The following is a 20,979-nucleotide window of genomic DNA, read 5'->3' as shown; positions in this document are numbered from 1 at the left end:
TACGTGTACACACGTGAGCACACCTACAGCAGCAGGGGGCGCTCGGGCCGGCAGGGGGCAGCACAGACTCGGTTTGCAAATCCCCGGCGCAGCCCCGAGGGAGGAGGGCGTGCTGCAGTCCCGGCGGCGGCGGCGGCGGCGGCGGCGGCGGCAGCGGCGGCTGGAGGTGCAGCCTCCCAGGTGGGAGGCGGGGGCTGCGGGCGCAGGAAAAGGCGCCCGGGGAGCGGGTACTCGGCGGGGCCTCCTCGGTCCCGGGCGCGGCGAGTGGGAGCGAGCGCGCCAGGAGCACGCAGGCGCCCTGCTCCGGCTGGCCCTCGGCCGGCTCGCGGCGCGGGAGCAGCCGGCAGCCCGCCCCCGCGCCCCCCGCAGCCCCCCGGGCCGCCCGCGGCCGGCCGTCGGCAGCGGCTCCTCGGCCGCGAGCGCAGGCCGCCGGCCCGGCAGAGCGCGTGGCGGCGGAGGCGGCGGCGGGACGGCTGCCGGGCCGCCCCGAGCGCGCCCTCCCGCCTGCGGCCACTCGCAGTCGGCGCTGGCCCGGCCGGCGCGCCCCGCAGGCACCCGGAGCGCGGCCTCGGCCTCGGCGGGAGCGAGCCCCGGGCCGCAGCCGGCGGGAGGAGGCGCGGGCGGGCGCTGGCACTGACGGCGTCGCGGGGCACTCCCGGGCGGCGGCGCAGCGGCAGCGGCGCAGGGGGCGGAGGCAGGGGACGCCCCCAGCCAGGATGCTGCGGTTTCTGCGCCGGACCTTTGGCCGCCGCTCCATGCAGCGCTACGCGCGGGGCGCGGCAGGGCGCGGGGCCGCCGGGCTGGGGGACGAGCGCGACGGGGGCCCGCGGGGGGGCCCGGCCGCCGCTGTCTCCACGCTGCCCGCCGCGCCCGGGGGCAGCGTGTTCCCGGCCGGCGGCGGGCCCCTGCTCACGGGCGGCGCGGCCGTGCACATCTCTGCCGCCGGAGCCTCCAAGGCCACCCTCTACTGCCGCGTCTTCCTGCTCGACGGTACCGAAGTGAGCGTGGACCTGCCGGTGAGTGACGGAGCCGGTCCGGGCCACTGGCACCCCGGGGCCCGTGGGGCAGTTCCCTTCCCCCGATGCTCCCCTCTGGGGCGCTCCCCTTGTACCTCTCCGGGATCCCCTCCCCCTTCTGCGCGCACTCCTAGTCCTGGTTCCCTCTCGGGCCACCCCATTCTGGTCTCTTCCGGGGGGCCCCATCCCTGGCCCGCGCCCCCTCAAGTCCCAAGTCCCCGCCCCCTGGCGCGGGTGACTGTTGTTCCCCTGAGGTCTTTGAGGTTCCTGCAGCGGCCTTCTTGGAGCTGGGCTGTCGTTTAGAGAATGTCAAAACAAGGCGGGGCTGCCCCGGGGTAGCCCGTTTGCCCCCACAGACTCGCCACCAGGCCGTGGTGGGAAGGCAGGGGAGGAGAAGCCCGCTCGCCTCCTGGCCGGCAGGTGCCCCAAGTTTGGGAGGGAGTCAGGGGAGTATTTCTGCTCTTTCCAGTCCCCATCTGGGCGCTCCCCACCCCTTCATCCCATCCTAAACAGCCCCTCTGGCCCGCTGCCTCACAGGGGGTTGGGCGACTTGGGGGCTGACTCGAGAATCGACTCTCGCTGATCGGGTCAACTTTGCAGCGGCAGAGCTCCCTTCTGGGCCGCTGGGAGTCGGCCCCCGGGCCTGGGGCGCCGGACTTTCCCCGGGGTCTGTGCAGGGAGCCGCGGAGGCACCCCAGGGCGGCTGCGCCGCGGCCTCGGCCCGGGCCACCCGCCCACAGGTGGTTGCACCCCGCCCCCTGCAGCGGAGAGCTCGGCTGGCGCTGCTGTCCCCGCCAGGGCGTCCGGCCACCAGCGGGTCTTTCTAGCCTAAGGGACCAGATCTGATCAGATCGAATCCGCACATTAATGGGGCGCCTACTGTGCACCCGGCGCTGCGGCAGACGTTGCCTTTGGGATTCTTTGGGTGTGACTGAGGACACAGAAATGGTTGAGCTTTAGATGAATGTTACAGATCGTCCCGAGGGTTTCAAGCGGGGCGGGCGGAATAACATACCGGGACTTCTAAAGAAAGCATTCAGACCTTCTCGGGTTGGGGAAATTGGACGTCAGGAGAGAACTGGCTGAGAACCTGTAAGGGTTTTAGATGGGAAAATCAGAGCCTGCCTGGCCTGCGGTTTAATGTTTCCTTGTGTTAGGTTTAATTTTGAGACAGTTTCAGTTTATGGCGATTTTATTTTTGTGGTTCCTGGTGCTCTCCATAGGATATCATTTTGTTACGATAATACCCTTCGGGGGCCTTTTTATTCATGGAAAAGGAGCCAACATTCCAGTGCTCAGAGCAGTTGTCTTTAAAATAGTATTAAAATGTTACTGTTTTTCCGAGACTGGGCTCTCCAGCTTTTTATTCTGCTGGGAGAGGAGGCTTGAAAAAGGGGAGAGGGGCGGGCCGAGCCGAGTGGAGGAGAGGTGAGTGGGTTGCTTCTGGAGCGGGCAGCTGGTGTGTGGAGAGGATGTGGCGCGTTCTGCATCTCAGATCTGCGAAAGGAATGCTCTGGTTGGGAACTTTGACAACGCTCACTGCTGATGATTTTCTTGTCTGTTCCCCCGAGATGATTCGTTTATGAAATGTATTGCGTTGGTCAGGTTTCTGCGACAGGCTTAAGTGGTGTCTCTGAGATGAAAAATGCAAACCCAGTAAAAATGCATGCGTGGTGAATAGACCCAAACAGGTACCCAGATGAACAGGTTGGGATGCGAAGGCTGACTTACCTCAGCTGGCGGAGCCCTGGCCCAGTGTGGCAGAGGCAGGTTTTGCATCCTAAAGTTTTCTTCGCTTAATTAAAGGCTACTTGACAGAAGAATTCACTAGGTTTTCTTACAATGGCAGATTTGTTTCCTTTTTGTAAAAGAAAATTTATTTATTTATTTATTTATTTTTTGGTCACATTGGGTCTTCCCTGCAGCTTGGGTTTTTATCTAGTTGCCGAGAGAGCCGCGGGGGGAGGGGGCTACTCTTCACTGGCGGTGTGCAGGCTTCTAGGTTCGGTGGCTTCTCTTGTTGGGGAGCGCAGGCCCTAGGCACACAGGCTGCAGTAGTTGTGGCATAGCGGTTTAGCTGCTCTGCAGCATGTGGGATCTTCCCAGACCAGGAATCGAACTTGTGTTCCTTGCATTGGCAGGCGGATTCTTATCCACGGTATTCACCAGGGACGTCCAGTGGGATGCCTTAAGATGTTATTTAGTGAACTTCCAATTTTATTTATATAGACATGCATATAATGTATATGTGCCGCCCTTAGGCAGGTCCAGAGCAAATGTTGGCGTTGGTCATCTGTGCCCTTGCTTGGGGAGGAAAGATGGAGAAGAATTCACCAGGGAGCACAGCTCATTGACTGAGAGATTTATTCGCTGTTAGATCTGCATGACAGTCTCCCACAGTCATCCTCAGAGTTTCAGTGCCAGTACAGCATGGGCTCCAAGCAGCCCGGCCTCCATGAAGCTGTAGCATCTGTGCTTCTTCTCGGCCCCATTTCACCAAGCTCACTTTTTATGCTGTCCTTTTTTGGCATTTAGTCCCACTGGTCATTCTTCTCGTCTCCTGCATTCCTGAATTTTTACCGCTTCTTGGGCCCTGGGATGGCTTTGCGGCCTGGTATACCGGATTTACCTTTGACCGCCATCTCCCTAAGCTGGATTTTCTGTCTCCAGTCACTTGCTCAGGCACAAAGCACACTTGCCAGGCCAACTATGGCTCTTTTGTAATTAAAACTCTCTGGTGTTGGTAGCGTCATGCATTCTCTGCTCAGCATACTAACCATGCTTAGGCATTGTCATAAGCCGTTTTATTAGCCCTCGTCAGGAGGCCTGTGTTCCAGAAGTGCTTCAAACACAAGGCCCTCAGTGGGATTGTGCTGGGGCACCTTGGTTTTTCGCTGGGCTGTGGACCCAAAGGTGAATGAGAGGTGGCCTTGAAGCCCTTGAGAAACACAGGTGGCAGTGTGTCTTTTTACTGTAAGTGATGCTGAGCTCACAGGCTCACCAGATAGGGTGCTGGGGGATGGATGAATCAGGAGGACTTCCTGGAGACTTTGATGCTTGTGGCTCTAGGATCTCAAATCCAGTGCCCCTTATGCATTTTTAGACTCCCTGTTGTTTCAGGGAGTCAGCCACTTCTTGGCCATGCCACGGCCCCACTGTTATATATAACAAAGGAAGAAGCAGCTATAATTGTCTTCTCCAGTGATGCTTCCCTGATGGAGCCTGGAGCCCCCTTCCTCAGGTGGTGGGTCTGATCCTCTCGCACGCCTGTGTGTTCTTAACCTTTGCTGTGCATCAGGATCTTTGGGGAAAAAAAAGAATCCATCTATAATGGGCAATCTGGAGTGGGCTTCCTGTGCCAACCCAGCTCCCAGGGGAGGCGTTGGCCCACCATACAGACCAGAGTGCCCCACCAGAGCCACTCTTCTTCAGAAACCTGGGTGCTGGCTCAGAAGGTGCGTCCCCCTCCGAGGCCCCGCCCTGCCAGGCCCAGCCCTCAGGTGTGGTCTGGCCAGAGCAGGGCAGGACTCCCTCGGCCTGCCCCAGACTCTTCCCTTCTGTTAATGCTGCTGAAGATCCCATTAGTGTGTTTGGCAGCGGCACCCGCTGTTGACTCATATTAGCTCTCTGTTGACTAAATCCCTGGCATCGCTTTTGCTCGTGCGGCTGTTGCTCAGCCCCGTCTCCCCCCTCCCTTGCATGCGCAGGCTTCCAGCAGCTCTGTGTGGAGAGCCAGGAAGGGGTGTGGCTGGCTGGTTAGCACTCCCTCCCATGCCCTGCAGGGCATGCCCCGTTGGCCAGTGGGAGGTTTGGCGCAGTTGCTCTCACCGTCTCTGAGCTCAGTGTGGACTTGGGTGGTACAGGGCAAGCATGGAGAGTTTCAGGGTGGGAAGGTGCACGTTTGAGTTGTGCAGTCTGGCTGTGCCATCCTTGAACCTCGATTTTCTGGTCTTTAAAATGGGAGGATTATACATCTAAAAGGATATGAAAAGGCCTTAGGAAGCAGCAGGGTGCTGAAGGGGTGCTGGTAGGCTGTCATCTTACACGCATCTCTGTGCCTCCTCTTTGGCCTGTGAAAAGGGATTGGGAAATTTTCTAGAATGAACATTAAAAAAAAAAAAAAGGGTGGGAATCCCTGGTGGTTCAGTGGTTAGTACTCTGCGCTTTCACTGCCAAGGGCCTGGGTTTGATCCCTGGTCAGGGAACTAAGATCCCATAAGCTGCATGGTTTGGCAAAAAAAAAGCCGTGCCAGGAAGACTAATTGCTTGGCTCTCCCTTATTGTTAATTGGAAACTGGATGTAGTAAGAGCATACTTTATAAAAGTTTCACTTTGAATGAGAAAAGAATGCTACCCGCCCCCCCCCACCCCCACAGTGGCTCAAATGGTAATGAATCCATCTATAGTGCAGGAGATCTATAGTGCAGGAGATCTAGGGTCAAACCCTGGGTCAGGAGGATCTCCTGGAAAAGGGAAGGGCAGCCCACTCTGGTGTCCTTGCCTGGAGAATCCCGTGGACAGAGGAGTGTGGTGGGCAATAGTCCATGGGGTTGCAAAGAGTCGGACTAAGCTACTGACACTTTCACTTTTCACCCCCCACTTACACTCTGAAATAGAAAGAAAAATGCCGGTCCTTAGAATTTCAGGACTGGAACCTCAGACCTAACAGAACATACATGATACAGCATGAAGATCGTAAGGGACCCTAGACAACACATATCCACCCATCGTATGTATGGGACACAGAGGCCTGGGGATATAAAGTGACTCCCTTGGTCACTCAGTGAGGAGGTGTCAGGTGCATCTTTGGGAACCAGTCTCGCCTTTGGAGATGTGTTGGATCAGCAGTAAGGTGGCTGGCCCGAGTCCTAACACAGCATCATGGCAGGGGGCCAGATATGTTCTCGGCATTTACCTAAACAACGGGAAACTCCAGCAAAAGCGTTCTCTAACTTTAGTGTACGCAAAGAGTGCATCTGGGATTTTCTTGATTCCAGTTCAGCTGTGCAGAGCCCACCTCCAGAATTTCTGATTAGTTTAGGAAGCTGGACTTTGAATCGGTACCTTGGGCGTGCAATTCCGACACAGTGGTCCCCTTCACACCCTTTGAAAAACACTGGCTCTGAACTGGGAGAGCAGAGGGCAGCCGCACTGTGCATTAAAAGAGGCTTCAGACAGTGAGGATGGGAGCAGCAGCCTCCAAGCTGGGGGTTGGCAGGCTCACACCTGCACTGTAGGGAGCCCATCTTTGCCACCCCAGAGTGCAGGCTGGGCTGGGAGAGGGAATGGAGACCATTCCCTCTCTGGAGACAGTTCCGCTGTTGCAGTAATCCAGGTGAGGGGTGATGAGGGCCTGGGGTGGAGAAGGGACTGAGTGTTGGTGTGTTCCCCAAGGTGGGGCTGTTGATTGAGTGTGAGGGAAGTGAGGAGTGGGGTCTAACTTGGAGGACAGGGCTATCTTCACTCTCAGGTGTGGGAAGAAATGGAGGACCACATAAGACCCATGAGAAGGCAGCTCCTCATCTCCACCCACTCCTGAGGTTCCTGATGCCATGAACACCCTGCCTTCTCCCAGACTTCAGGTGGCTTGCTTTTTCTTCCTTGTGAGGGCTGGTAATGGCTCAAGGCGGCCCTCCAGGGCTTACCCCGCTCGAACTCATCCTGGACTATGAATGAGGCCATGGGGGCCCTCAGATAAGTGTGTCATGGGTTTATGTATTTTTAAAACATACCTTTGTTTTCAAAGGAGGGCAGGTGGGGAAGGGGAGAAGGCAGGAGAGGTGGATGGTGACCATCCCAAGTGGGACAGAGGTGCCCTCTCTTAACTCCGGTTCCTTACTCATCGTTAATTTGCAGGGTGGGGGTGTCTGCAAGCCTCTCCAGCACCAGGAACATGACCCTGTGCAAGTCCAGGACAAAACAAATTTTAACTGGTTAAGAGCTTTCACGTGCATAGTCTCATTGAGTTCTGTCCCTAGTGCACTATTGTGGATGAAGGCGCAGGTCTGTTTAATTCTGAAACAGCAAAAGATTGTGGTGGGGGTCAGGTCGGTGATACGGGGAGATAGCCTTTCTCCTACATTCTTGCGTAGGGACTTAGAAAAAACCCCACTCCATCACTGCAGAAATCCTCCACCCACAACTTGTCCTCAAAACCCGAATCCCATCCTTCTCTATGGCCTGACTCCTGTCTCTAGCCTCCTCCACGCTGCCCAGAGTGTTTCTTCAGCAGGAATCTGGTTCTTTGCACTGGGGCTTCCTCCTCGGGCCCATGGCAGCTGCCTGCAGGCAGGGTCAGCTGCTGATTCATGTTGGTGGGTTTTTTTTTTTTCGGTAGTTGGCATGTGTTTTCCTCCCCCACTTGCATTTCACAGGAGAACACGTTGGCAGCAGAAAGATTAGAAAATATAGAGATGGAGGAGAAGTTAAAAACATCTAAAATCTCATCAGAGATAACCACTTTTAAAACTGTGGTGTGTGTGTGTGTGTGTCCATCTGTACTTTTCTCTTTGTTTTTAGTTCTGAATATGTTATTTAAAATGATGAATTTATATGGGTTGATAACAGTAAAATCTCTTTCCCCACCTCTATAGCACAACTGAATAGGGATCTAGACCCCAAGTTTGGGCCTCTTTAGGATGAGACCCTTCTGCCCCCACTACTTTACAGCCCCTGGGATCCTTAGCTGGGGCGGGGAGCTTCCTGTGGCCATCTGAGCTGTATGCTACCTAAAGCCTGGCTAAGGAGTGGGGTCCTCATGCTTGGAGACCTTCCCCACCAATCACCTCTGCTTTCTGGTAGCTTAGCAGTCCCGTTGATGTGGCCACAGACTCCCCTTGCATCTGAGGGCTTGTGTTCTGAACACTGTTTTGGGGAGGCTCTCACCTGCCCAGGGAGCTTAGGCCCTGCTCCCAGCTGGGGCTGATCTGGCATGGGTGGGTGGGTAACGCTACAGCATCCCAGGGCTGCCTCCTCTGCCCTAGGGTCTCTCATCTCATTCTGCAGCCTCTTCGGCTTCTCTCGACAGTGGATGTATCTCACTAGTCCCACTTGATTTTAATTTCTGGCTTATTTTTGTTCCCCACAATGCTTTTGTTTGGCCACAGTGTTTTCAGTCACCCAAGACTGGTTGTGCACTTACCCTGCATGAAGCATTGGGAGGGGTACAGGACTGGGGAGAGAGTTCCAGTCTAGAAGGTGGGAGACAGTGTCAGGAGATAACTCGGAACCCCACGAGGGGTGGCAAGAGGGTGAGCGATGGAACCGTGGGCTGGATTTGGAGAAGGTTTGATGCCCCGAGTGACACTGAGTTGTCCGGAAGGTTGCCTGGGAGGTTCCGCTGTTAAGATCAGAAGGCATTGCAGTGGAAGAAGCAGCAGGTGCAGATGCAGGGAGGATGGGAGCCAGGAAACCCCACTGGCTGGGCTTCCAGCTCCTTGTGAGTAGGAATGATTGTGAGCACCGGCTGAGCCCCCAAATCTTGAAGGAGTGAGTGAGCAACCTCTGAAGCACAGAGGAGGGTCTCAAGCTGGTAAGAGTCAGGGGATCACAGTGTGCTGATACTGTGCTAAGTGCTTAAGTGACTGTTGAATCCTCACCAAACCTCTTTCAGTTGTTACTGTTCTTATACCTTATTTGTGAGAGGGGTGAATCAGGGCCCAAGAGACTGATTGAAAAAACCCCACCGGTGTCACATATTAAGGCAGACTCTAGCTTCGGGCTAGAAGAGGTTTGTGTCAGGGAAGGTCGTCTGACCAGGACTGGGTCTGGGAGGAGTGGGGGTGGGTGGAGCCTGCCCCAGCGTTGATGGGGACCCTGAGCCTCAGAACGGTGGCCCCCTTTCCAGGCCACTTGGGGTTCCCATGCATGGGATTCACACCTGTAAGGCATACTGGGTGAGTGTGGTTTCAACCAGAGCGCCTTCTGGTTTGAGGCCCATAATTCTTCAACGCTGAGTTTGGAAATAGGCTACATTTTAAAAAAGTGTTTAATAGAACAACACTAAAATTATCCTAGAGAGAAACATTTTTTATATTTCCATCCTGCTGCATAGCAACTGGTCGGTTTCACCGCTCCCTTCAGTCTTTGTGCTTTTGCATACATGTTTATAAACATGGTGTGCAGCCTTTTATATACTTTTTTTATTTAAAAAAAACCTTATTTCCTCTTATCCAAGCCTTCCAGACATACTTTTCACCCAGTTTGGTGCCTTCTTTTCGGCTTATTCTGAATTACTTACAGAAGTTTGTGTGTGTGTGTGAAATAATACCTGTTCCTACCTGTCTCTTGGGGTTGAAGGTTGTCAGTCACAGCACCTGGTATCTTGCCTGTTGGCTCGCCTACCCCTCAGGCTCACAGAATCTGTGTTACTTCCCTTAATTGCTACCATCTGGGAAGGTGTTATTATCCCCTTTACGCAGGTCTCCAGGCCACTCCGCTGTAAGTAGGGTGGAGCCAGAATTGAATCTGGGTTTCCTGACCCATTCTTTAGTGCTCTACCCCTAGCCCATGAAAGGTGTGCTCTCCGGAACTCCGAGGGAAGGTCAGAATCTTTTGTAATTTGACAGATTAGAATTTCATGCTGTAAATTGCCCTGGCTTTGCTGAACTTCTTTGCTTCACAGCATCTCTGGCATTTGGGTTCTGTCTACCATTTTTCAGCATGTCTTGTAGGTTCTTTCCCCCAGTGTCACAGTTGGCTGAGTGCCCAGCATTTCCTTCTAAAAGTTGTGAACTGGAGGGTGATATCCCCAGGGCCCTGTGCCATCCGTGGGGTCATCTGGAGTGTCTTTGTTTCCCGGCACTGAGCTGGGTCCCAGGGGCAGACTCGTCCAGGGAAGCTGGCCCTGCCAGGAGGATGTGGACCGCCTGGTTCCTCGGGTGCCTGCAGGGTCAGCCTCCTTTGGCTCTGTGGTGTCTCTTCCATGCCCACTTCATGCCTGAATGCTGTTGTCATGTCTTATGTGTGTTCAAGGGGCTTGAGGTAGGTTTGGTAGCATCTCTCCTTTATCCTTCCAGCTTGCTTGCTCAGGTGTACCTTCTTTGAAATATGGATTTTTAAAACTGTGATAATACGTATAAAATCGACCATTTTAACCATTTTTAGGTGTACACTTCAAAGTATATGCACATTGTTATGCAAGACCACCGCTGTTCATCTCCAGAACATTTTCATCATCCGCAACTAAAACCATGTCCAGTAAGCGCGAACTCCCCATTCCTCCTTCCCCGTAGCCCCTGGCAGCCTCTAATCCGCTTTCTGTCTCTGTGAATCTGACTCCCCCAGCTCCCTCTCGTAAGTGGAGTCATACGGTCCTTGTCCTTTTGTGTCTGGCTTCTTTCACTTAGCATAATGTCTTCAAGGTCCATCCAAGTGGTAGCATGGGTCAGCTTTTTAAAGGCTGAATGGTATTCTGGTGCGCAGACACGCCACAGTTTGTTTACCCATTCATCCGAGTTACAGACTTTTCTTCGTGTCTCGGCCTTCCTAACTCTGCCCTGCCGTTCACCGATGGCCTTGCCGTTTACCGATGGCCTTGCCGTTCACCGATGGCAGAGACTTGGATGTCCTCCACCCACCCCTTGGGGTTTTGTTCTTGGCATCCTGGCTCCTCTTACCTGGGACTCTTCCTTTTTTGGCTACTCCTTCTCCCAGGTTGTCTGGTCTTTTGTCAGAGTTGCTTAGTGTTGGCAAGTCCTCTGTCCAGTCAGTCTTTAAATCTTTTAATGATGAAATACAGAATCAAAAGAGTATCTGTAATATGACTGGTTTTAAAGAAAAGTAGGGACTTCCCTGGTGGTCCAGTGGCTAAGACTCCACACTCCCAATGCAGGGGACCCAGGTTCCATCCCCGGTCGGAAAACTAGATCCCACATGTCCTGCAGTGAAGATGGACAATTCCATGTGTCGCAACTAAGACCCGTGCTGCCAAATAAGTAAATAAATAAATACTAAAAAAATTAATGTAACAAACATCCGTGTACCTACCACCCAGCTTAAGAACAAAGAGCCTCACCAGTGCTGTTAATCCCCCACCCACGTTCCTCCCTAATTGCCTTCCCTTCCCCCACCCCTGAAGTTTATCTCATTCCTTTTTTGATGGGTTTGCCTCATATGTGTGTTTCCCTAAAAGATAGACTGACTGTTCATCCTGCATATTTGTGAACTTTATAGTATATGGATTTTTCACTCAATATTCTGTCTGAAGTTTATCCATATTGATGAGATGGCTGGACTTCTTGCTGTGCTGCATGAATATACCCGAATATATTTATCCTTTGTCGGTGGACATTTGGGATGTTTTCAGTTTGGAGCTATTAGGGGAAAAAATGGCACTTTGAACCTCCTGAAATTGGTCTCCTGGTGCACGTTTGCAAGCCAGCGTCTCTCCTGGGTATATACCCGTCGCTGGGAGGGTGGCAGGCAGGGCCTTTTAAGATCATATGAAATTGTTTTCCAGAGTCCCTGCAGTACATAAAAGCGTCTGCTAATCCATTCTTCAGCCCTGGGCGTTGGGCAGCTTTTCGGTTTTATTTTACCAGTCTTGCGGGAGTTAGTGGGAACTCACTGTAGTCTTCACTTTTTCCCAGTTGTTGATGGGTTGAGGATCTTTGCCTGTGTTTATCGACCATACATGCATTTCTTCCTGGTATGCTGTGTTCTATGATGTTTGCCTGTTTTTTTTTAATTTTTATTTTTACTTTATTTTGCTTTACAATACTGTATTGGTTTTGCCATACATTGACATGAATCAGCCACGGGTGTACATGAGTTCCCAATCCTGAACCCCTCTCCCGTTTGCCTGTTTTTTAGTTGGGTTCTATTTTTCTCATTGTGTTCGGCTCCTTGCTCTCCTGGCCTTGATGAGGTTGTCTCCCATACCCACTTCCTCTTCTGAGCTCAACTCAGTGGAACAAGGGAGAACACGTCCATGTAAGTCCCCCTTGCCTTTCCTCCCTAAGTGGAAATGAACGTTCCATCTTCCATTTCGCTGTGAATTAGCTGAAGTCTATTGCTGCTGGTGAGCAGTTGCGGGATGTGTAGTCTTCATTGAATTCTGCCTACTTTCCTTCCAGTTTTTATTAATTGAAATTTTAAGTGCAGTCAAAAGCAGAGAGAGCCCTAAGTACCCATCATATAACGAACATAACTTAAGTACCCATTGTTAAACTTCATCACTTATTAATGTGGCCCCTTTCTTTTCACTTGTATTCTTTTATCTGTTCCTTCCCGATTCTTTTTAAAAAAGTTCCAAAACAAACTCCCAGTTATCTAAAAGATAAGGGCTGTGTTTTCTAAAAAAACTATTCACAATATTATCACAACACCTAAAAATAATTAATAGTTGTCTTTTAGCCTCAGATATATGGTCAGTGTTCAAATTTTCTTATTTGGTTGTCACACCAAGGTCCTTTGACTGTGTTTGGTTGATAGTCTATCTAAAGCTCTTTAAGAATTTTTTGAAATGTTATTTTCCCTTGCTTTATTGAGGCATAATTGACAAATAAAAATGCTATTTATTTGAGATGTAATGCATGTTGATTTGATATACATCTGCCTTGTGAAATGGTCACTGTACATCGAGGAATTAACGTATCCATCGCTTCTCTAGTCACTATTTGTGTGTGTATCTTGGCAGATTTCAGGTATACTCTACATTATAATTAACTATTGCATCATCACGCTGTCATTTAGATCCCAGAACTTTTTATTTTATAACTGAAAGTTTGTGTCCTTTGACCAACATTATCTCCTTTTTCTCTGCCCCACAATTTAGCTAAAGCTCTTAATCTGGAGTTTTCCCTTCTCCCCTCCTTTTCTTCCCCATTTGTTGAAGGAGTTGGGCCATCTGTCTTAGAGTTTCCCACTGTGGATTTCCTCGATGGCATCCTCAACATTTGGTTCCCCTGAGGTACAGTTGGTACAAGCATCACTTAAAGCATCTGACTCAGCACACAGAGAACAGTGAGGCAAGTTCCTTGTCCTTGAGAAGCTTGAGTGGAGACAATTCATTACACCTGGTGTGAAATGAATTTGCCCAGGGGAAATTCAGATAAGCTTAAAGAAAGGGCTAAGGTTTCAGAGAGAAAGCTTTGAGTTCTGAGGACAGTGGAGAACAGCTTTTCTGGTGGCCAGTCAGCATATTCAAAGGCACTGAGGCTCGAGATAATACTTGGAAGATTCCTGCTCCTGTTCAGCCCCTGCCTATGAGCCTAGGTATCCTGTCTTTCATTGGATGTTGCTTCTTTGAAAAGCTCCAGATTCCTCATCTTTGAGAAGTGTTCAGTAGATGTAATTAAAGTGAAGTCGCTCAGTCGTGTCCAACTTTTTGGGACCCCATGGGCTGTAGCCCGCCTGGCTCCTCCATCCATGGGATTCTCCAGCCAAGAGTACTGGAGTGGGTTGCCATTTCCTTCTCCAGGGGAACTTCCCGACTCAGGGATCAAACCTGGGTCTCCCGCATTGTAGGCAGACGCTTTACCATCTGAGCCACCAGGGAAATCCAGTCACTGGTAGATTTAATTAAAAGAGTATCTTTTTCTTCTGGTTCTTCATCAGCTCCATAACTGTAGTTTTGAATGTCTCCCCTGGTGGCTTAGACAGTAAAGAATCTGCCTGCAATGCAGGAGACCAGTGTTTGATCCCTGGGTGGGGAAGATCCTCTGAAGAAGGGAATGGCAGCCCACCCCAGTATTCTTGCCTGGACACAGGAGCCTGGTAGGTTACAGCCCATGGGGTTGCAAAGAGTCGGACACGAGTGAGTGACCAACACTTGACCTTGAGGTTCTCTTTTTCTGTATCTTACTCCTGTTTGGGTGCCTTTACATTCTACCGGAACACCTCCTGCCCATCCCCCACTGCCCTCCACTCCCACCCCCTTGAGCCCTTTTTCTCCATCTCCTGGCCAGAGGTGCCTGCAGACATTTTTAGGAGTAGAGTCAATGAACTTGAACACTGCAGAAAGAAAAGAGGTGGAGCAGATGGCAGGGCAGTGGGAACCACTCGGTTTTACTCCTCAAGAAACACTTGAAAGCCACGTGGTCCAGAGCATCATTCTGGGGTGGCAGGTCTTTGCCTTGGAGCACGCCTGCTGCTCCACAGCCAGAGGCTGCTCACCTGTGGCAAATGAGCGGTAATTAGCATGTAATAAGAGCAGTTTCCTGCATGCACCTCCCGGCTCCTCCTCTCAGTGGCCCAGTGACAGCAGTAGACCTCTTTGCCTCTCTGAGGTCCCCCTACCTGTTCCCAAACTAACTTGTGGTTCTCCCCAGGGCCCAGAAGAAACTGCCCGCTCTGCATCTGCCTGTGAAACAGCTGTGGGCTTCATCCAGGAAAGCCTGATACACTGTAAAGGTGCTTGAGGGTTAGTTATTAACCCACAGCACTCCCTGGCAGCCCATTCCAGTCCTTTGATTGTTCCTGTTTGCTGGGGCCCAAGGCCCAAGCCACATGCCCAGTGAGTTTCAGTCTGTATTGGGTGGCAGTGACAGTGGGGATCAGAGTCCAGGGAGGGGCCCAGCTGGCTAGAGACCAGCTCCTGTCCCTGCACACAGGCTGGAGTGGCAGATCCCAGGGGGACTGGAGGGAGGGAGCTAAGAAGAGGGGATCTGTATGTGGGATGTTTCAGTGGGAGCCAGGCAGTCCAAGGTCAGAAGCACTTACTTGGGATGCTTCCGTATTCTACATAGGACTGACTGACTTTGCTTTGAAGTCCAGAATTGTTTAGCTTTGTTCTCAAAGCTATGGCGATAGCTCCTCTTCATTAAAAAGACTTCCGAAGAAAAATGCAAAAATTATGTGCCGTTTTCAGAAAAGAAAAGAAGCATTGCGTGTACTTGGATTACTGTTATGTGTCATTTATCTTATTAACTCACTTCACAGGATGAGCCATCTGTTTCATGTATTCATTAAAAATGACAGTAAAAAATGATACCGGTGATCTTATTTACAAAGCAGAATGAGATAATAAACTTAGAAAACAAACTTATGAGTAAAGGTGGGGGGAAGGATAAATCAGGAGGTTGGGGTTAACATATGCACAGTACTTTATATAAAATAGATCATTAACAAGAACCTACTGTATAACACAGGGAACTTTACTCAGTATCTGTGATGACCTATATGGGAAATAGAATCTGAAAATGAATAGCTATATGTATGTATATAATTAAATCACTTTGCTATACACCTGAAACTAATACAATGTTGTAAATCAACCCTACTCCAATACAAAATAAAAAATTTAAAAACAACACACACACACACACACACAGCAAAACATGAGATCAAAATACAAAAGCAGAGAGAGATCAACTAGTGTGTGTAAGGCCCCATGCAAGGAGTATGAAATGATAAAAAATGTGGGCCCTGCTTCAAGGGAGCTCATTTGGTGTGGGAAGTGGAATTGTAATTGATTCACAGGGCACATCTCCTGGCCTCTCACGTTGCCTTGGTAGCCCAGGAGCAGTGTGCTAAGGATGTCAGGGTTAAAGGACCACCCCCCACTCCCCTCCCAGGCATCTGCGTGGTCTGGCTGCTCAGGTGGGCTGTGTACTGTGTTCCAGCCTTCATTCACCCTGTCACTGCTTACCTCCTGGCTCTGCCAGGGAACCTGCTCCACCCGCAGCCTCTACCCCAGGAGGGCCCCAGTCAACAGTGGAATGCCACGTGCCGCTGTGTTTGAGGGGCCGTGTTCTCTGCACAGTCACGTCCCTTATGTTTGTGTAGTATTTTAGGTTGAGATGAAGCTTTCGCCGTTTGTGGCTTTCTTTAATCCTCGTAGCACCTCTGTGGCAGAACTGCGGGCATTCCAGTTTTGTAGAAAGTTCAGCAGCAAGGTTTCTGCCCAACATCCCACAGTACGTGAGAGCGCCGGATGTAAAACCCTTTTCAGACTTGGCATTCCCGTCTGCCTGGTTCTTCCCCAAGGCTGCCACCCTCATGGTTCTCACCCTCACACTTTGTACCTTTGCTGTTCTTTCCCTTTCTTCTTGGCTGATTCTTATCTCCTAAGGGTCCAGTTGTCTCTCAGGACCCATTTCAGATGCCACCGTGTCTGTGAAGCTTGTCCCATAACCCCCGCCCTGCTTGTACTCTATAGTATTCCCACTCATGTTTTGCCATGTGGGGGACTTAGTACATCCCATGTCATGGTAGTGGTTCATGTAGTAATTTGAGTAATAATTGTAATTATTTATATTACTTACAAAAAATAAGTAATAAATTGACCTATTGTTTTGCAAAAGTTTTTATTTTGGTGAAATGCAGATAAAGTTTCAAACATTCCATCACACTCACTCACAGTGTTAGGCAACCATTACCACAGTCTAGCTCCAGAGCCTTGTCATGACCCCTGAACCTAAGGAAGCATTCACCCTCCATTCTCCCCTCTTCCCAGCCTCTGGCAGCCACTAACCCGTTTTCTGTCTCTGTGGCTTTGCCAACTCTAGATATTTCATATAAATGGAGTCGTACAGAATGTGTGGCCTTTGGGGTCTGGCTTGCACATAGCATGTTTTCAAAGTAGACTGACCATGTACATTATGATGTAAGCACTTCACATGGCTTAGCTCACTGATTTCTCACAACCCTATGAGTTAGGTAGTTCCTATTAACATCCTCATTATACAGTGTAAGGAGATCGAGGCACAGAGAGGGTAAGCAGCGTGTGAGAGCGTACACAGCACATGAATGGTTTTGGCACCTTCGCTGTCCTACTAGCGTCTGCTCTGTCTGCTCTTGACCTTGGTCTTCAGAGATTACATGTATAAGTTTAACCTATGAAGTTGAATTTGAAGGAGAAAAACAGAATTCAAGACAGAATTAATCTACTGTAAAAGAACAACATATGATGAAGCTCCAGCAGCAGAAACCTGTGGGGGGTGGATTCTGCAGTCCGAGTTCTTGGCTTAATTGGAGTGGCCGTTGTTGTTCAGTCATGAAGTCGTGTCCAACTCTTTGTGACGCCATGGACTGCAGCACGCCAGGCTTCCCTGTCCATCACCAACTCCCGGAGCCTGCTCCAACTCATGTCCATCGAGTCGGTGATGCCTTCCAACCTTCTCATCGTCTGTTGTCCCCTTCTCCTGCCTTCAGGCTTTCCCAACATCAGGATCTTTTGCAGTGAGTCAGTTCTTCTCATCAGATGGCCAAAGTACTGGAGCTTTAGCTTCAGCATCAGTCCTTCCAATGAATATTCAGGACTGATTTCCTTTAGGATGGACTGGTTTGATCTCCTTGCAGTCCAAGGGACTCTCAAGAGTCTTCTCCAACACCACAGTTCAAAAGCATCAATTCTTCGGCACTCAGCTTTCTTTATAGTCCAACTCTCACATCCATACCTGACTACTGGAAAAACCATAGCTTTGACTAGACGGACCTTTGTTGGCAAAGTAATGTCTCTGCTTTTTAATATGCTGTCTAGATTGGTCATAGCTTTTCTTCCAAAGTGGAGCTTACTCAGTGCCAGACATAGTTCTGAGCACTTCGTGTATACTTCCTCAGTTAATTCCCACAAAAACTTTATAAGGTAGCCACTGCCCTATTGCACCGATGAGGAAACATGTGCAGAACGATTTAATGCCCCACCTGTGGCCTTGCCACTAGAGCGTGGTGGGCCTGGCAAGTGTGGCTTCAGCGTCTGTCATATGCATCTTTGTTTTTTTAATCTTAATTTTCTGTGTTTGATTATAACAAACCTTTCCTGAAGCATTGAGAACAAAGTAGCCTAGTTGGTTAACTAGGAAGCAAAAAAGGGAAAAATAATGAAAATACTGGTTTTATAAAAAATATTATCCTGTCATACCAGCTCTGTACTTTAATTTAAAGCATGCTGTCTGTCTAGTCAAGGCTATGGTTTTTCCAGTGGTCATGTATGGATGTGAGAGTTGGACTATAAAGAAAGCTGAGTGCTGAAGAATTGATGCTTTTGAACTGTGGTACTGGAGAAGACTCTTGAGAGTCCCTTGGACAGCAAAGAGATCCAACCAGTCCATCCTAAAGGAAATCAGTCCTGAATATTCATTGGAAGGACTGATGCTGAAGCTGAAACTTCAATACTTTGGCCACCTCACACGAAGAGTTGACTCATTGGAAAAGACTCTGATGCTGGGAGGGATTGGGGGCAGGAGGAGAAGGGGAAGACAGAGGATGAGATGGCTGGATGGCATCACTGACTTGATGGACATGAGTTTGGATGAACTCCTGGAGATGGTGATGGACAGGGAGGCCTGGCATGCTGCGATTCATGGGGTCGCGGAGTCGGACACAACTGAGCAACTGAACTGAACTGATGCTGTTTATTTTAGAATTTCTAGGAATTATCAATTAAAAAAATACCAAATAAAAGTCGTATCATACCTCCAATAATACATCATCACTTCATTTACATTTTGGTGGTATCCCTCCACCTTTTTGCTAATAATGGATAAAAAATGGTTTCTTTCAACAAAAATTCCATCACACTCCATATGCTCTTTTTTTTTTAAATTGTGGAGTAAAATGTGTTCTTAATCGTTACACTTTACTTCCTGTTATATTTGGCGAAAAACTTGGGACCTCACCATGGGAAGGAAGGCAAAATCTTTGCAGCCAGGGGAGCAGCTAGTCCCTGGTAGAGGAGGGTCTGAAATGACTGTGGTCTGAGATGGCCTATTACTGGGGATTTATGATTCATGATAGAGCCAAGGTTGGTCCCAGGTTCTGATATTGTGCTGAGAACACTGGGTCTTCAAGTGTGTGCCCAGCCATCATCTCACTTAATCCTCATCTGGTCCACACCGCTCAGCAGTGCAGTGCCCTCATCCCCATTTGGCGGAGGAGATGGCTGAGCCCAGCAAGTTGCATTTGCTCTTTTGACCTTTGGGAGCTCTGCGACCCCATTTTGCTTCTCAGGTCACCTTAGTACCAGGCAGAATGACTTGGGCAGATATGATCAGAGCCAGACAGCTGAAGCCTTGTGGGGGTTCGTTGGAGGAAGAGGTCGATTTCCATCCATGAGGGCTTCGGGGGATGTGGCTGTGGGGTGATTTTGACTCTGGACGGAAGACTGACCAGCCTCACTGAGGAGGCCGTGAGGGGAGCCGTGTCTGGGAAGCAGAATGCAGCTCAGGAGAGGATGAAGCAGAGTGATGAGAAGGGAGCTAGGACCACTGGATGCTTGGAGTTTGGCTCAGGGATGGGTGAAGGTGGACAGTCATCAGGCTGTTAGCTGTATCTTGGGTCCGAACTAGCGTGGTGCTGGGCGTGGACAGAGGGGCAGATGCAGTGGCGTTCAAGCACGTGGAACCCAGTGGCTTTGGTGGCTGGATCTAGGAGTAGGGTTGATGGGAAGCTGAGCCAGGACAATCCCCGTCTCACTCCCTGTTTTGTGCATGGAAGGTTGGCAGGGTTGATAGCCTATGGATGAAATGGTGATGCGGACAGGTCCTGATACTATGTTGCCTGGGTCCTTGGTTTTTTGTTTTTTTTTTTTAAGTTTGCAAATGTAGTATTTATTTATTTATTTTTGCATTTTATTCCTTTAAGAGGACCTCCAAATGGTATAAACTTCCAGGTGCCATAAAGCCTGGATTCACTCCTGGCTGTATTTTAGTCGAGGCCAGTGTGAGGGCCCAGTGGGATCAGACACCTGGAAAGGAGTGTGGTAAGGCTTTCAGCGCAGCTCACATCCACCGGGCCAACTGGGAGGCTGAGACAGAGAGACCCAGATGGTGTCCGCTGTAGACTTGTGGAAAGTTGTTCCCGGCCAGGCTCTGGGCTGTGTCAGCCCGCACAGTCCCCGAGCACGGGTGTTAGGACTCCTGCCGACGTGGAATCCCTGGGAAAAGGAGGGCGGCCCGAGCTCTTGCCCTCTGCTCTGTTGCCTCCCAACCCTGGGTGGCCTTGACATCTTCAAGGAAGAGTGAAGAATAAGAAACATGGGTGTTTATCGAGAGCCTGCTTTATGCACAGAACCGTGCCGGGGCCAGGTGGATACAAGACTGAGTCAAGATTGCATCTTTCCTCAAGCAACTGCCCATTTAGTGGGAAGATGCGTCTTTGGGGTTTGCAGAGAACACTACAGCTTTACCTGAATATTCACTGGAAAGGCTGAAACTGAAGCGCCAATGCTTGGGCCACCTGTTGCAAAGCACCGACTCATTGGAAAAGACCCTGATGCTGGGAAAGATTGAGGGCAGGAGGAGAAGGGGACGACAGAGGATGAGATGGTTGGATGGCATCACCGACTTGATGGGACATGAGTTTGAGTAAACTCTGAGAGATGGTAAAGGACAGGGAAGTCTGGTATGCTGCAGTCCTTGGGGTTGCAAAGAGGTAGACACGACTCAGCAACTGAGCAACAAACCCACCTGTACCCAGTTTACTTGCTTAAGAAGGAAGAGCCAGGGCAAGAGCCAGGGCAAAAAAACAGTGGTCAGTCTTGCATCTCAGAGGTCACCACAGGTCAGAGCTCTGGGGTGGTGGTTGTCACACATTTTAGGTGCAGAAACCAGTATCTGGAACACGGGACCCAGGCAAGAAAGCAGGATTTGAGTAATTCATTGGAAATCACAGCTCTGAATCCCAGTGCAGGTTATCTTTATCTCAAATGTTTATCTCAGAGCTTTATAGTTTATCCATATAAGATAGCATGAGAAAGGTGATAAAGACATCTCTATGCAGCATGGCCCAAAGGGAATTTTAAAACCTGTCTTTCTGTCTTCATAGGTGTTATGCTGAGTGAAATAAGCCTTGTACAAGAGTACCTCTGGATGATTCCATTTCTCTGTCACTCCAGAACTGGCAAAACTAATCTGGAGAAGAATCAGTTCAGAATGGGTGTTGCTTCCTAGGGAGTAGGGACAGCCAGGAATTGACCCAGGAGGGGTGCCCAGGATCTGGGGAGATTAGAATGTGCGGAATGGTACAGGGGTGTGGGTTGCACAGATGTTTCCATCTGTCAATATGGAGCGGCTCAGATTTG

The 20,979-nt window shown here is 50.3% G+C and overlaps 1 protein-coding gene across 1 annotated transcript in view; it reads left to right on the top strand.

The window, feature by feature from the left end:
* The first annotated feature begins 716 nt into the window (after positions 1-716).
* The window catches only part of EPB41L4B (erythrocyte membrane protein band 4.1 like 4B), a 139,075-nt gene continuing 118,812 nt past the window's right edge, over positions 717-20,979 (top strand). The window contains exon 1 of the mRNA XM_052644951.1: positions 717-1,016. Coding sequence (XP_052500911.1) covers positions 717-1,016 — 300 coding nt within the window. The remainder of the gene's footprint in view (positions 1,017-20,979) is intronic.

Source organism: Budorcas taxicolor, chromosome 8, assembly GCF_023091745.1.
Source record: "Budorcas taxicolor isolate Tak-1 chromosome 8, Takin1.1, whole genome shotgun sequence".
Taxonomy (NCBI): Eukaryota; Metazoa; Chordata; class Mammalia; order Artiodactyla; family Bovidae; genus Budorcas; species Budorcas taxicolor.
This window is presented reverse-complemented; position numbering and strand designations above follow the sequence as displayed.